Source organism: Euphorbia lathyris, chromosome 10 (genome assembly GCF_963576675.1).
Source record: "Euphorbia lathyris chromosome 10, ddEupLath1.1, whole genome shotgun sequence".
In the NCBI taxonomy this organism is placed as follows: Eukaryota; Viridiplantae; Streptophyta; class Magnoliopsida; order Malpighiales; family Euphorbiaceae; genus Euphorbia; species Euphorbia lathyris.
This window is the reverse complement of record NC_088919.1, coordinates 10,054,698-10,070,022: the sequence shown is the minus strand read 5'-3', so window position 1 is coordinate 10,070,022 and position 15,325 is coordinate 10,054,698. Positions and strand designations below refer to the sequence as shown.

The 15,325-nt window shown below is 32.2% G+C and overlaps 1 protein-coding gene across 1 annotated transcript; it reads right to left on the bottom strand.

The window, feature by feature from the left end:
* Positions 1–9,291: 9,291 nt before the first annotated feature.
* LOC136209680 (protein FAR1-RELATED SEQUENCE 3-like) lies at positions 9,292–13,089 on the bottom strand. The gene is made up of 5 exons (XM_066001226.1): positions 12,873–13,089; positions 12,540–12,731; positions 10,889–11,915; positions 10,010–10,620; positions 9,292–9,923 (listed from the first exon to the last, which is right to left on the bottom strand). Exons 1-5 carry the CDS (start codon positions 12,924–12,926, stop codon positions 9,489–9,491), a joined length of 2,319 nt encoding a protein of 772 aa, XP_065857298.1. The 5' UTR covers positions 12,927–13,089; the 3' UTR covers positions 9,292–9,488.
* Positions 13,090–15,325: the final 2,236 nt, after the last annotated feature.

Below are 15,325 nucleotides of genomic sequence, written 5' to 3'. Positions count from 1 at the left end.
GAAACTCTCCTTCATCCTACCGCAATACTAAATTTTCTTCCTACAAAAATCGTACAATAGATATCTCATAAAAACTTTTTGGTTGAGACCCATTTTTGGACGAATTATTAGAAGCATCCGGTTCTCCATGTCAAATGGAGAACCTTCCACATACTATGTGTCATATGGATTTAAATATATTATAAGAGGTTCCACTATTTTTTTTTTATAAATAGGATCAAAATACACATATTCAAATGTGAATTGGGTCTTTCAAATGACATGGAAGACCAGATTAGGGGTGAGCAGAACCGAACCGAAAGCCCAAAGATCGAAAAAACCGAACCAAATCAGACCAAATTATATTTTGGTTTGGTTCGGTCCTAATTTTTCAGCTAGTTTGGTTTTCGGTCCGGTTCGGTTTGATCCGGTCCAAAACCGAACAAATCCAAACCGAAATACAATATGTACTACTCTTAATTTTAAAGTTTTAAATTAATTAACTAATTATATATAGAAAAGAAAAAACAATTAAACATATTTTTTCTCTCTCAACTAATTATATATAAAAAGAAAAACTAATTATATTATTATTTTTTTTATATATATAATTGTTTAGTTAGTGAATGTACAAGTAGTTATAGGTCTCTAGTGCTTTGTTTGGTCCAAACATGAACCAAACTGGACCGGACCGAAATAATTCGGTTCGGTCCTAAAAAATAGAGGTAATTTGATTCGGTCCAATTTGATTTGGTTCGGTTTTTTATCGAACCGGACCATACTCACCCCTAGACCAGATACTTATCATAATTTTTTTTTTTTTATTTTTTTTTTTTTTTGACAAAAGAAGAGTTTTTGGGTGCTTTTGTTACGTTACTAATACCAACCCACAAAAAACTACCTTTGCCACAAAAGCTTATCCTGCCATTTTTCCAGGTCATTTCCAGCATAAAAAAGGTTTCAAAACTGACCCCATATGTTATACATCAATTATCTTTCCTACTTTCCCTTAAAGGTGGCAAACGTACACACGACCTGATTATACGATACGGATCGGATGACGTAATAAATAAATGGAGTTTAGAATAACTTGAATATTCTATGTCATGAGATCTTTTTAACAGTATATTATAAATTCAAAACGGACAAATGATGAATGATAAATTGATGCTCAAAGCGAACCACTTGAAATGATTTTGAAAATGATAAAAAATAAATCACCTTTACAAGTCTTTAACCAAATACTATGGGAAAGACTCTCTCACGTGTAGGGATGAAGTCGAAACACAATCAGGTTACGGGCACACTTGCATAACGTGGTCGACGCGAATACTGCATCGAAATAGGGACCCTTAGACCTGTTGAAGTAGATGGACTAAAATTATAATTTATGAAGGATGAAATTGTAATTTTGAAGAAATATTTTTATAATTTGAATGATAATAATTATGCACAAAAAAAACTCTCTACTTCAGCACTCAACTCTTCTATTATTTCACTCACTCCTTACATCTCAAAATAACATCTACTTAAATAAGAATTCGAATGTCCATATCTTGGACAAATACAAAAAAAAAAAAAAAACCATACAAAACCCATACAATGACTTTGATAATTACACCAATAATATCATTCACCGATTGAACTACTATTAATTATTCTTTTCATATGTCTTTGTTTTATTTTATTTTTGATTAATTTTTTGTTTTATTTTATTTTGATCAAAATTAAGTTTTTTTTTTTTAACAAGACCAGCCTAGGTTTACTTTGTTCCATTATGTTTTACCTGAAATATTTTTTTTTAAATACAAAACCGACCTGATTACTTTTTTTTTCTTCGGTTTATAAAAATTGTCCATTAAAATTTTAACTAAACCGGGGTTCTACCGATTCCCAATCCGACCTCCGGTTTATTGAAGATTCAACAAATCGGATTATCTCGGACCAAACTCATGACCAGTTCCAATTTAACCGGTCTGACCAGCCATGATTTTGTAAGCCAATTCATGAACTCTCTCACAATAGTTCATATGCTTGTTAAAGTACCTTAACGGGGCGTTTGGTATTCTATTGGGATAGGGATAAGGATAAAGGTTGGGATATGGACAAAGATAAATAGTTGGGATAAGGATAAAAATATAATTCGAGAATTATTATTCAATGTTTGGTACGTGGGATAGGGATAAAATAATACATTTTACTATTTTAACATTATTTAAACTACATAACATTAATTTGAGGGATAAGATGGACTTTTCCATCCTATTAAAATCGCAGGAGCTTATCCCACCTCCTTATACCACCCCCCTCCTGGGTATAGGATTTGAGGGATAAGAGACTTATTCCTCATCTGTCTTACTCTTCTATCTCACAAACAAACGCGGGATAACTTATCTCGTGTTTTTTATCCCTATCCCACCTCCGATATCCCTCCTAACAAACACCCCGTAAGGGTACAACATCTTTGTGGTGGTTGGATTTATTTATTTATTTTTGTTAGAGAGAAAGTTAATGTTTATATTAGAAAGAGAAATTCAAAAAACTAAAAATAAAAAATATGGTTTCATATATGATACTAAACAAGTTTAAGGGGGTGTTTGGTAGCTACTTTTCATGCTCTTGTTTGTCTTTTCACTTCAAAATTGAGAGTTTTATGTGTTTGGTTAGTTACTTCTTATTTGCCTTTTACACCTGAAAAACAGCATCTTACAAAAGCAGTGAATCTCTGTTTTTTTTTTTGGAAAAACAGTATTTTCCAACAGCAAACAACAAAAGCAAGCTATAAGTAAAACAAACGGGCGCTAATTCTTGAAAATTTTCATTTTGAGGTCGTTATCGGTCAAATTTAGCAAAGTAAAAAAATGCAAAATTTTGCACCACAAGATTGCGTTTGTAAAGAAAAATACTATAGGTACCCATCTGTAAATCCGTGTAACTACAGAGCATCTACTTGTAACTAACCCTAAATTATATACGTGGTATAAAACTTTTGTCATATTTCACAATTTGGTGTACAACCTTCAGTTTTGTACACAAAACTGTACAACATCTTGTTGATTTTCCACTAAAGTGTACATCCGGTAATTGTGACCGATTAACACGAAATCAAAACGTTATGTCAACAATTTGACATTCCTAAAAGTCAAAAGTTGACTGGTCAACCCGAAGTTAATGTGTCACATCAAGAAAATTTTGACTTTTAAAGAAGTCAAACTGCTGATGTGGCATGTTGACTTCATGATTACCGGTCATAATTATCTGTTGTACACTTTAGTGAAAGGTAACCAAAAGGTTGTACAGTTTTGTATGCAAAATTGAAGACTATACACCAAAGTGTGAGATATGACAAAAATTATATACCAAGGCCCCGTTTGGTACGCTGTAATGCAATGTACTGTAATCAAAGTTGTAATGTAATGGAATGTAATAGTGATTCCATTACCATGTTTGGTTGACAAATTATAAATAATTGATGAAATGTAATTACTATAACAATAGTAATGTTTGCTTCATTAAATATAGTTATAAAAAACGTAAAAAAAACATGAAAAAACGTAAAAAAAATACGAAAATCATGAAAAAATAGGAAAACATGGAAATTGCGAAAAAAATGAAAAAATCCGTTTTTCGTATTTTCACGTTTTTTGGTTCATTTTTAGGCTTTTTTTTCATTTTCGTGTTTTCACGTTTTTTCCATTTTTTCGTATTTTTCCGTTTTTGCATTTTTATATTTTCCCATTTTTCGTGTTTTTTCTCATTTTTTTTGTGTTTCACGTTTTCGTGTTTTTCAATTTTTTTCGTTTTCACTTTTTTCCCATTCTTCGCGTTTTTTTCATTTTTTGTTTTACTTTTAATAAGAATTATGGATAATAAGTATTAATAATAAAAATACAAAGGCTTGTCGTAATGAGAATTCATACCTATTTTTTGTGTAATGCCCATTACATAAGTTTGTAAGGAAAATTTGAGTGATGTAATTGTGATTCTATTACAACAAAAACAACATGACTAATCCAAACATGGTAATGGACATCCATCGTAATGGGCATTCCATTACAACATTCATTACGGTGTACCAAACGGGGGGTAAATAATTTACCCGAGAATTTTTATAGAATAATTTTATTACTACACCATATATACATTTTCAATCACAATTAGCTGATATAAACCTTTAAATGTTAATCAAAATGACCCAACTTCGACAAGTTGGGATTAGTTCAACTATTAGAAACACATCTAGATATAAGGAGGAGAGAGGCTGAAAAATAAAATTTTATTAAAAAAATATAAAATTGTTACAAAAAAGGTGGAGAACTGAACCAAGAATTCTCTTTCTTTATCATCAATCGAATCACTGTTCGCGACCAACTTCACCAGTCTTCACACAAGCAATGTGTTGAGAAGCTGAAATGACTTTCACTTTCTGGCTCCTCTTATTCTCAGCACATAGGGGGGGCGGAGGAGGTCGCATTTGCTTCTAACCCTGCTTCGAACTGTGTCTGGTATTCTCCCTTGGAATGGGTTCAGCCGTAGGGAAACCTGCGGCTGGATTGAAGAGAGCCCTCCATCTTGGATGAGGCGACTGAACCTGAGGTTGAGTTGGAGATCGACGACCTCATTCCTGATCGACAGCCGGTGTTAACCGAAGACCGGCCAAACTAAAGAATCATTTGCCAAAATTGTTGCTGTCAGTATTTAAAATTCTTGAGTTTGTCAAAACAGCAAATTGCGAAAACTTTACATAATTGATTTTTTTTTACTTTATTATTTACTTGGAGACCCTCATTTGCTACTTCATTCCTAGACATTTAGAATCTCAAGATCGGTCCCGGACTAAGTCGGACCAATATGAGAGACCAAACAAAGCCTAGGGAAATAATGGACTCTAGAAGGAGAACCCCGAGCCTATATAAAGGCATAAAATGGATCTTCTTTTGCTTTTTTCCCTCTCTACTTTATCGCTCTAAGTACTCTGATTAGCCTTATTGACTAATCAGAGTACTTAGATCGTGGGAGTTTACATAGGACATTCTACTACAGTAGACCTACAACTGTTCAATCTACATACCTCATTAAATAATAACTAAGGGAAACCCAAGTCTAGCCTCTACCGGGAGGCTGTTGAATGACATGAATGGAATTTTGCTAGAGGGTTATGCTATTAATATCGAGGGTTTGTACAACGGTTCTTACGGAGTTATGGGCTCTTTATCTCGGTGTGGAGCATGCATGGAGCAAAGGTTATTGTAAGGTTATTTTTTGGTAAAACTCTATGGGTGTGGTTTGCCTGATCAGTTAGGGTACGAAGCAAACGCCAGTGGCGAATACAAGATTATTTGGTTAGGGGGCCGATTTTATACGTGCCTTAGCTTTTTTTTTTTTTTTTTGCTAAATCGAACTTGTTTAATTTTTTATATATATATATATATATATATATGCGTGTTATGATTTGAGTGGTCAAGAACCAACTTTTTTTAAGTATTAATATATAATTTCTCAAAATTAAGCTAGATTTTTTTTTTAAGATTTCTAACATGTAAAAAAAAAATGGATTTAGGAAGGGCTGAACATGTAAAAAAAATAAAATTTTTGATTTGAGAGGGCCTATCAGGCCAAAAAAAAATTAATAATTTGGATTTAAGGATGCCTAATTGGCTAAAAAAAAATTAGAAATTTGGATTTAGGGAGTATCTAATAGACCCAAAATATTAAAATTTTGAATTTTTGACAAGTCTAACACTTAATGGGCCATCTTGGGGACTAATTCAACACCCCGATAAAAAAAATTTGAGACAGGGGGGCCGAAACTACCCCGGGTCAAGATGGTTCCGGCAGGCCGGAGGGGCTCAGACCCCCATCTACGCCCCTGGCAGAGGCATCAGTTCTATTAGCTTATTGGTAAGTGAAGAGAGTTGTATGCTCGGAGTTGGGATATGAAGATTGTGCATGTGCTCCGCGAGGTTCATATAGTTGCTGATTTGATGGTCAACTACACGAGACGTTTGTCCTTGGATAGTCACGAGTGTAATGTACTGCCTACAAACATCAAAGACATTCTTGATGCGGACATGTGCGGTTCCTGTCTTCTTCTATTGACTCGAACTTAGTGCTTCATTTCTATTCTGTTTTTTCAAAGTCCTAATTCCGCCGGTATAATAAAAAAAATAAAAAATAAATCAAACTTCAACGAATAACGAAACTATCTGCCAACCTGATTTATTTACCATTTCTTTGTCGGTTAATATATCCGAATCAATCAAATGCCGTTTAGACACCTTTTAAGAGATTCATTTTCTAATCAAATTCAATTGTGTATAAATTAAAATTAAAATTAAACTTAAAAATTTCTAATTTAAATCACTTGAGAACTTTAATTATTCAAATTAATTTTAATTGTTTCGTTTAATTATTGTTTATTTATTAATAAATTAGTTGAAACAGTGTCTTAAAAGTCCAAACCCTTTGTGGTCCCTAATCTTATAACCATAAAGGAAATTGTTTGACAAAAAGTACGCATTATCCAGTTACATCACGCAATCGATACGTAATTTTAGTGTTTCAGTTTAGTTTAGTAGATAATGTATCATTAATTGATACGAAATCGATATACAAATTTTTGGGTTGGGTTAGGATTTAAATGGTAACCCGAAAATGATATGAATACCCGAAAATGACACGAATATTTAAAATTATTGTTATATTTTTTTTTTACATGTCACATTTATTAATAAAGATAATAAAATTATAATTATTACTTGCAAACACGATTCGAACTTCCTATACTGTTATAAACACCATAGGCAGCTCCAGGAGGAGTCAGCCTAGGCCCTAGGCGTCCCCCTAGGGCCTCCTATTTAAGAGGGCATCTAATTCGAAACCTATTGTAATTATGATACAATAATTATAGAAAATATCAATAGTTAAAAAATATCAATGCAAATAAAGTATTACCACGTATCTTAATTTAATAGTAATGATATATAGAAAATAAGAATTTGCCTATTAAAATGGAATAAAAAAGCGATAATAATAGAACATAATGTCTTTTTTTTCAATCAACGCATCACCAACAACAATAACATTATAGGAGGTCTTCAAAATTTATTTCATAACTTTTTTTCTTAAAAATAAAAGTCAAATATAAAAAAAACACCGTGGTTTGTCCAATTTGAAAATACAATCCCACGATTTGAAAACTTACAAACATGGGGTTTGGTTGTGCAGTTTTCATTTAAAAGATTTGTGAATAGACATTTTGTGGTTTAACTGATTTACATAGTGAGACATTATATATAGAATAATTTGCAAAGTCGGACTTTTCAATTGTTTAAAATCGTTTCCTTTTGGAATAAATTACGATAATATTTTTTGACGGAATACCCGAATTTGTGAACTGCCTAAAATACAAACTCATGTTTGCACGTTTTAAAACTAGAGAATTGTGTTGCAAAAATGTCAAACAATAAGGATTTATGTTTTGTATTTTACTCTAATAATAATATAAATGCTAACTGTTTCGTTTTTTTTTTTTGCCAATTCTCCTAAAGATTTTTATCCTTATTTAGTTTTTTTTTATCCACTCAGTAATTCATTAAAGTTTATATTTATTAAATTTAACTTCATAAAACAAAATTATATATGAAAGCTACACCTAGAGCCGCTAAAATATTGGAATCATCTCTGATAAACACATTACATGACCCATCGTGATATTACTGGAGTTTTGGATGGTTAATGTTAACATATTAAGTAAAAATTGACATAAAATATTTAAAAATAGTATCCTATCTTCGTATATTTTTCAAAATCATCACTAATATACGTACATAGTAAAATTACATGTGACCCGAAAATACGACACTAACCCGATTAAATAACATGATTATAACACGAAAGTTTTTGGATTGGGTTAGAATTGACTCATTTGACACTAACTCGAAATTGATACGATACGAACCTGATATTTTGTGTTTAGAAACCATGTAATTTTTTTCAAAATAGTATATTGTGATATTTCTCATATTAGCAATTCACTTTCCTAGATTAATATTCTTGGATATCTGCCAGTGAGAGCTACTGCGAGCGGTAAGGAATTTGAGACTTCTACTTATCAAATTAGACATTTAATATACAGTAAAATCTCGGTAAATGAATAGTTGATAAATTAATAACTTTTGATTAAATAATAATTTTTTTTCAGTTCTGACTTGAGTTAATAAGATAAAGCAATAGCCTCGTTAAATATATAAAATAATAATTTTAAAAAAATTTCTTAAGACCCACTGAATATATAGACTAATAATTCATTAAATATGTATAAAAATTATTTATATAATTCATAAAATAAAGCACTTTCTAAACAATTTTTATTTCAATTTTTATATTTTTTTTAAAATATATATTTATAGTCAATTGTTTCTTCTTTTCATACAAACTGCAAGATCAATCAAAACAAAAGTACGGATTTTGAGAATTTTAAGTGCACTTAAGAACTATTTGAAATAGAATAAAAATAAATAAATAACAATAAAAACTTAATTATAATACAAAATCCCAAATATAAAATTCTAACCTAATAGCTTACTCAATTCCATCTACAACTTTTTGAAAGGCATAGACTACATTTGATATATTCTTTTCATTTTGAAACAAGTAATTATTTAAAATAAATAAATAAATTATTCAATTTGACAAAATAAAAATTATTCAATAAACTAATATAATATTTATTGATAGATTAATAAAATATTCATTTATCGATAATTTGATAACCTCATATACTGCACACCTTCATCAAGATTTATAGTTTATTCTAATTTCAAAGTGGATAAACCGAACCAAAGGGTTCGTGATCCCCCGAGTTAGATGAAAAATAAACAAAAACATTTTTATCTCACTAGCTTTCTCATTCAACCCAGTCTAACCTAGCGTCACATCCTTCTCTCACTATCAACTTCAGCAACTCAGCCTCTTGGGCCGATAACAACAAATCTACCTCTAACCGAATCTACTTTAAAGAGGAAGAACTTTCTCCGGTCTACTTGTTTTCTATCAAGTGTATTTTTTTGTTGGCAATTTCATATGGATTAATCCATACATCGAATTTCTTTTCCGTCTGAACTACATCTATCATCTATACTCTTTCATTTATACATTTTCCGGGTTTATCAAGAACGAAAGCATTTTATCTTATCCGTAGATTAGAAATGACTCAAATCCAGATATCCAGAAGATCCTAAATGACGAAGACCGGATAGTTTCTGCAGATGTTATTTATGCAATGTTTTTTACGGCTATAAGTAAGAATAATTCACACTTCACAAGTTGTTTTTCATATTGGAAAATCAGCATCAAATAAACTCAGATGCAAACATTCTTAAAACTATGTTATTTTTCTAGACACATTTTAATTATGCCTAACGCTAAAAAAAATCCCTAACTTAAAAACGTTACTCAATCAATCAAAATTCATCACAGTTTTCGGTATAGATCGGAGCTTCAAACCTCTAATCAGATCTTTCTGGTAAATTTTTACAAGTCTTTCTGTTATGCCCTTTAAGGCCACACCGGGAACAGCAGTTCTGCGACTTGCTTTCATATACCGCTTTGATATTCCTTTTTCTAGGTCGCCCGGACCTTATTCGACACGATGGTGGGAGCACCATTCGGTCTTTTACTTCTTCTGGTACGTCCCATGTATCTTGTTTCGGAAGTGGGAATACACTGCCTTCGTACGTGTTCTGCATCGATTCTTTACTGAAGTAAGTCGAGCAGAACTCGTACGGGTCCATCTGTTGTTTGTGTATTACTGCTGATGCATGTTCACATGGTATTTCATCGACTTGAAATCGATTGCAAGTGCATGATCTAGTTGCCATGTTGACTATGTATCGGTTTTCGCCATCGAACACGGGGTATGCATCATCAATTGATTCTTCGACCTGCAAATATTTGTATTCTGTAATTAGTTATTGCGTTTTATAGGTATAGTATGGTATATATTATTCGTTATTTAGCGAGGAATTACCTGAAACTGATGAGATCTCATGCGGCTTTCGTTTAGCATATCCTCGTATCTTTTCGACATCCTAGTGAAAGTTGAGTTTGCTGCTGACCTATTGATCATTGACCATTCCTGAGTCAAACCGCGCAAATGCTCGAACAGACATGTAATAGGTAACTCCATAGCAGCTTTGTTGATTGCGTTCATAAACTCCGCTATGTTTGATGTCATGGCTAAACTTCTGTTTGTGAATGAATGAGCTCGTGACCATCTCTCGTATCCAATGTTCTTTAGGTAATCTCTTATTTGGACATCGATCTTGTCAAGTTCACTCATGTAAACCTCAAAATCGTCAATGGTGTACGCCTTAGCCGCTCCAAGGAAATAATCCTTTACCTCCTTGTGTTTTTTTGTGAAATTTGTTTTCAAGTTGTTCAGCAAGTGGAGAATACATACACAATGGCTAGTTTCGGGATAAGTTTCGTTTGCTGCATTTGTAATGCTCCCATGCCTTTCTGATATAATCGACATTCCATCCCGTGTTCCATATGTATCTCTGAACTTCCTGAAAAACCATTCCCATGATGCATCGTTTTCCGAATCTACCACACAAAATGCCAATGGAAAAACTGAACCTGTTGAATCATAAACATATACACCATTGGTTAGTTCGTCGTTTAACTTATTTTTGTATCTGTTCACCCATTATATCAAACGAGTATATATCTACGCTTTATCTAATCTAAAAATTAGAAATAAGTGTACACGTCACGTATTTGTGACACATTTATAACAATCTCAATATATTAAAAGTGTATAATTTGTGCATTCTAAGTATAAAGCTAAATGTTTATGGTTACGACAGTCATGTATATCATAAAATTACGAGTATTTTATGCATACCTGAGGCGTCTTGTGTACATGCTGTTATGAGCGTACCACCATGTGCTGCTTTTAAGGGGCTTTCATCGATAACCACTGTTGGCTTGCAATGTTTCCAACCCTTTATGGATGCATCCAACGCCATGTATGCATATAAGAAAGCATTGTTTGCTTCTGTATGCAGCTCTACAACGGATCCAGGATTCGTCTGTTGCAACATGTATAAATAACTAGGCAGCAGAGCGTATGAATCTGAGGGTTTGCCTCGTATGACTTCAAGTGCTTTCTCTTTCGATCTCCATGCTTTTTGGTAGTTAATGTCCACCCCAAATTCATCCTTTATATCATTTATTATATCTGCAGGTGTGTACGCCTTCATATCAGCATATTTCTTCTTTATCAGATCCCCGATTAAGTTTCTCGTTGCTTGTTTTTGGCCAGTTCTGCTTTCCAATTCACAAGTGTGTGAATCTACAAACTTTCTGATTTTAAATGTGCTTAAGTTGCCAGTTCTGCTTGCTTTGAAGGCCCAGTCGCAACCCCCATCTATACACCTTAAAAACAAGTGTCTGCTACTGGATCTCTCGGTTTTGAACTGGAAATGTTTGGTTATGGCATAAAAGCTGATGGCTGTTTTCAACGTGCATTTGTCTCTGAATCTTTGTCCGATCTTGAAATCGGAGTGCCTGACGTTGGTTATTAGATTCAGATTTGAGTTGCTTGATTCTATTTGGTTCACTTCACTGAAGCTGGACTTATCCAAATCATGAATGGTTTGCTGGGTTAATTGCTTCACATAATCGATCATATCCAATGGCGGTTCTTGAAAAGGTTGAATTGGTTCTTGAAAAGGTTGAATTGCTAATGTGCCATCATAGTCCGCTGATTGTTCGTCTGGTTGCACCGAGCATTCTTCCATTCTCGTAATCTCCTCAATTGATATGCATAAAGGATACTTCTTCACATCATCTTCTCTGATCTTCAAATGTAAATAGAATTTGAGATTCATGTCATTTGTGACACTCATCAGTGGCATTTCCTCTTTAATCTGCAAGCAAGTGTAAGGAAGTATTATAGACTACGTTGCACGGACACACGAACATAGACACAGAAACGTTATTTCTAAATCACAACCTTCATAAAGAACCTTCAAACGAAAATGGACACAAAAAGCAACAACTTCTTAGAAACATCAATTTTACCCTTATCATATAAAGCCCAATTTTGGGTAAATTGCACACGGGTGATCACTAAAGTTTGGAGACTTCCCAACATGGCTGCCCATGTCATGATTCCGCTGACTTGGCAAGAATTCATTGAAATAAATAGAAGAATTCAATGCATTTCATTGAAAGAAAATGAAATTCAGTGATTTATTGAAATATACCCCAAACTTTAATGACCACAAGTGCAATTTACCCCTCAATTTTGGGACAAAGTTCCGATTCGTCCAAACTCAGCTCAATTTTAACCTAATTTAAGTAAATATGGACAAACCCGAATCTGTCCCTAAAAGACGAACAGATTTCAACGAAATCTGGAAACAGAGTTAGGTTTTTTTTAGCATGGGTACACAAAATTGGATCATGCTATACATAAAGACTATAATCCCCCATAATTAGCCCTAATCCCTATGATAATAAAAAAATTCAACGAAATCAAAGAAAAACACCTGAAATTTTATCTCCAACTTGGTGTATTGTAGATTAATCTTCAACTGATTCGCTATTATACTGGTCAACATTTCGAAATTGCAGGATTTCGGAATTAAAACACCTTCAAACTTGTAATTCTGGTACTTATTATTTTCTCCCCATTCACCGCCATGCTGTATAAGAACTGGTATCCCTTCCATTAATGCAGACTGTTTCAGATTTTGAACATTCTCAAATTTAGGTTTCCGGCAATATGAATCAATAGAGGAAAGAAAATCATGAAAAATTTCCGAATTCTAAACATCGATCACTGGTTTAATCTGAAATTGATAATGTGAAAATTGACTAACCGGTATTGATTTCGAATTCCAGAGATAGACGGCATTCGACCGTGGCTCGATCATGACTTCTGCGGATTACTCCTTTGCTGTTTCTTCAGATTTTCTTCTTCTTCGTCGTCGTTCTTCGTCTCTGCTCAGTAGTGGAAATGCAAATCAATGGGTATAATGGCGAAATTCTTGGAGTAAAAATCTGTGTTTGTTCAGAATAAATTCTCCTCTGTGAATGTTTTAGGAATATTCATTTCATTTATATATGATAGGATTAAATATTTTCTTTTTTTCTTATTTTAAAATTAATTGCGATATGAGTTATTTCCTTTTTTTAATTAATTCTTATATGAATTATTTATTTTTTGGAGCTATACTATGCTATGGGTTGATAATATTTTAACACATAAATACCAAATTTAACTCTAACGTTTAGAAAAAAATCTCTTAACGTTTTAAGAAAATTGTAAATTTAGCATTTATATAAATTTAATTTTAATAGTTTCAAACAAGATCAATCCTAGTGTTATCTTATAAAAAATTTAAAAAAAAAACTGTTTACAAATATTTAATGCATTACCAAAAAAAAAAAGCTTAATGCATCCGTTGTTCTCTGAATTTGTCTAAAAAGATTAATTGGTGTCCTAAATTTATAACCCTAAATTCTCAAGAAAATGTCATAATTAAATCCCTAAATCTATAAAAACGTCATAAAAATGTAGAAAATAAAAAGTTAATTTGTTTAAAGTCTTAAAATTAAGAATTAAGCTTTTACTTTTTAAGTTTTGAATTTTTTTACGGATTTAAACAAATTACAATGTAGGTTTTTTTTTTTTACCAGAATTACAATGTAGGTCACTTTAACAAATTCAGGGGGTAAATGAATCATTATAAGCAAATTCAGGGGGTTAATAGGTTATTTTAAACAAATTAAGGTGGCTAATAAGTTATTTTGAATAAGTTGAAGAGGTTAACGAGATACTATGTAAGATTGGGGCCAATCAATCGTTTTGGATAAGTTCAAGGGTTTTGGATGTATTATTAAGCCTACAATTTTTTTTTTGTTACTGTTACATATAAATTAAAGGTAAACTACACACATGGTCACTAAACTTTTCTCTTTTTTATGATATAAACTAAACTTAAAAAACGTAAAATAAAAATCATTCAACTTTACACTTAATTACACCGGCTACCATTATAACCATTGACATGCCTTTTCAACCGTTGACTCTCATTTTACACTCATTACCTCTCTCTTTTATACTACTGGCCATTATGACCATTGACCACTAAAAAAATCATTTTGTAATTTTGTAATCTAATATTAATACAAATTTCATTAATAATAACAATATTACTATTATTAGTAGTAAATCTAATATATCCTATGTTTATATTTTTTTTTGGTAGGAAGGGAAGAAAAAAAACAAACAAACAAAAACCTAACCCGGGATCAGTCTAGGAAAACTGACCCCAATCCTATCCTCAAGAAGAGAAGATAACAGAAAAGAAGGAGGAACGGAAATGGTAGAAACACCTAACATCCCCCCATGCCCAGCAGCTGCCAAGCGATCCGCCACGCGGTTTTGCTCCCTATAAATATGGGAGAAGGTAAGAGAATCGAAGGCATGACGAAGCCTCAAGATGGCTTTAATGAGATTCTGACTCTTAAGACAAACAGCCTGTCTATCCGAAATCCTGTTGATAGCCTCCAAATTGTCAGACTCCACCGAAAGTCTTTTAACACTCATGCGAATGGCGAGTTTAATGCCAGACAAGATCCCCCAGAGCTCCGCAGTAAAGGAGGAGCTCGTACCTAAGTTATGGGTAAACCCAGCCAGCCAGGCGCCACCAGCATCCCGAAGAACGCCACCAGTAAAGGAGGAGCCCGTACCTAAGTTATGTTTATATAATACTACAGCTATAATAATATTTTATTTAAATATAATGATAAATGATACAAAATTTTCTCAAAAAAAAAACAAATGATATATTTATTGCCAAAAAGAAATTTGTTACTAAATTTAAAAAAAAATCAATACATGATATTTATTTTATATTCAATTTAATTTAAATTTATTGCTATTAATTGATGAGTTAATTATTTCTATAAATATAAATATCTTAATTTAAACTTGCTTTGAATTCTTTGAAAAAAAACTGATTTGAATTCATAAATTAGGATTATAACTTTCTGATATTTACTTGTCTTTTTTGTAATACAATTTATAACTTTTAATTTAAAAGAATATGGAAAACTAATTAAAACATTCATGCCACATCGTCCTAAAAATACTCTTTAATGTTTCAAAAAAAAAAAAAACTCTTTAATTAAAAAGTATTGATTTAATTAAGATTAGTTTTAGTGGGTAAAGGCTTAAAGTCGCGGTAAAGGCTATGTTTACTTTGTTTTTAACAAAGTAAGCATTACTTTGTATGTTTTCACCATTGGATTAATTTTATACTCCACC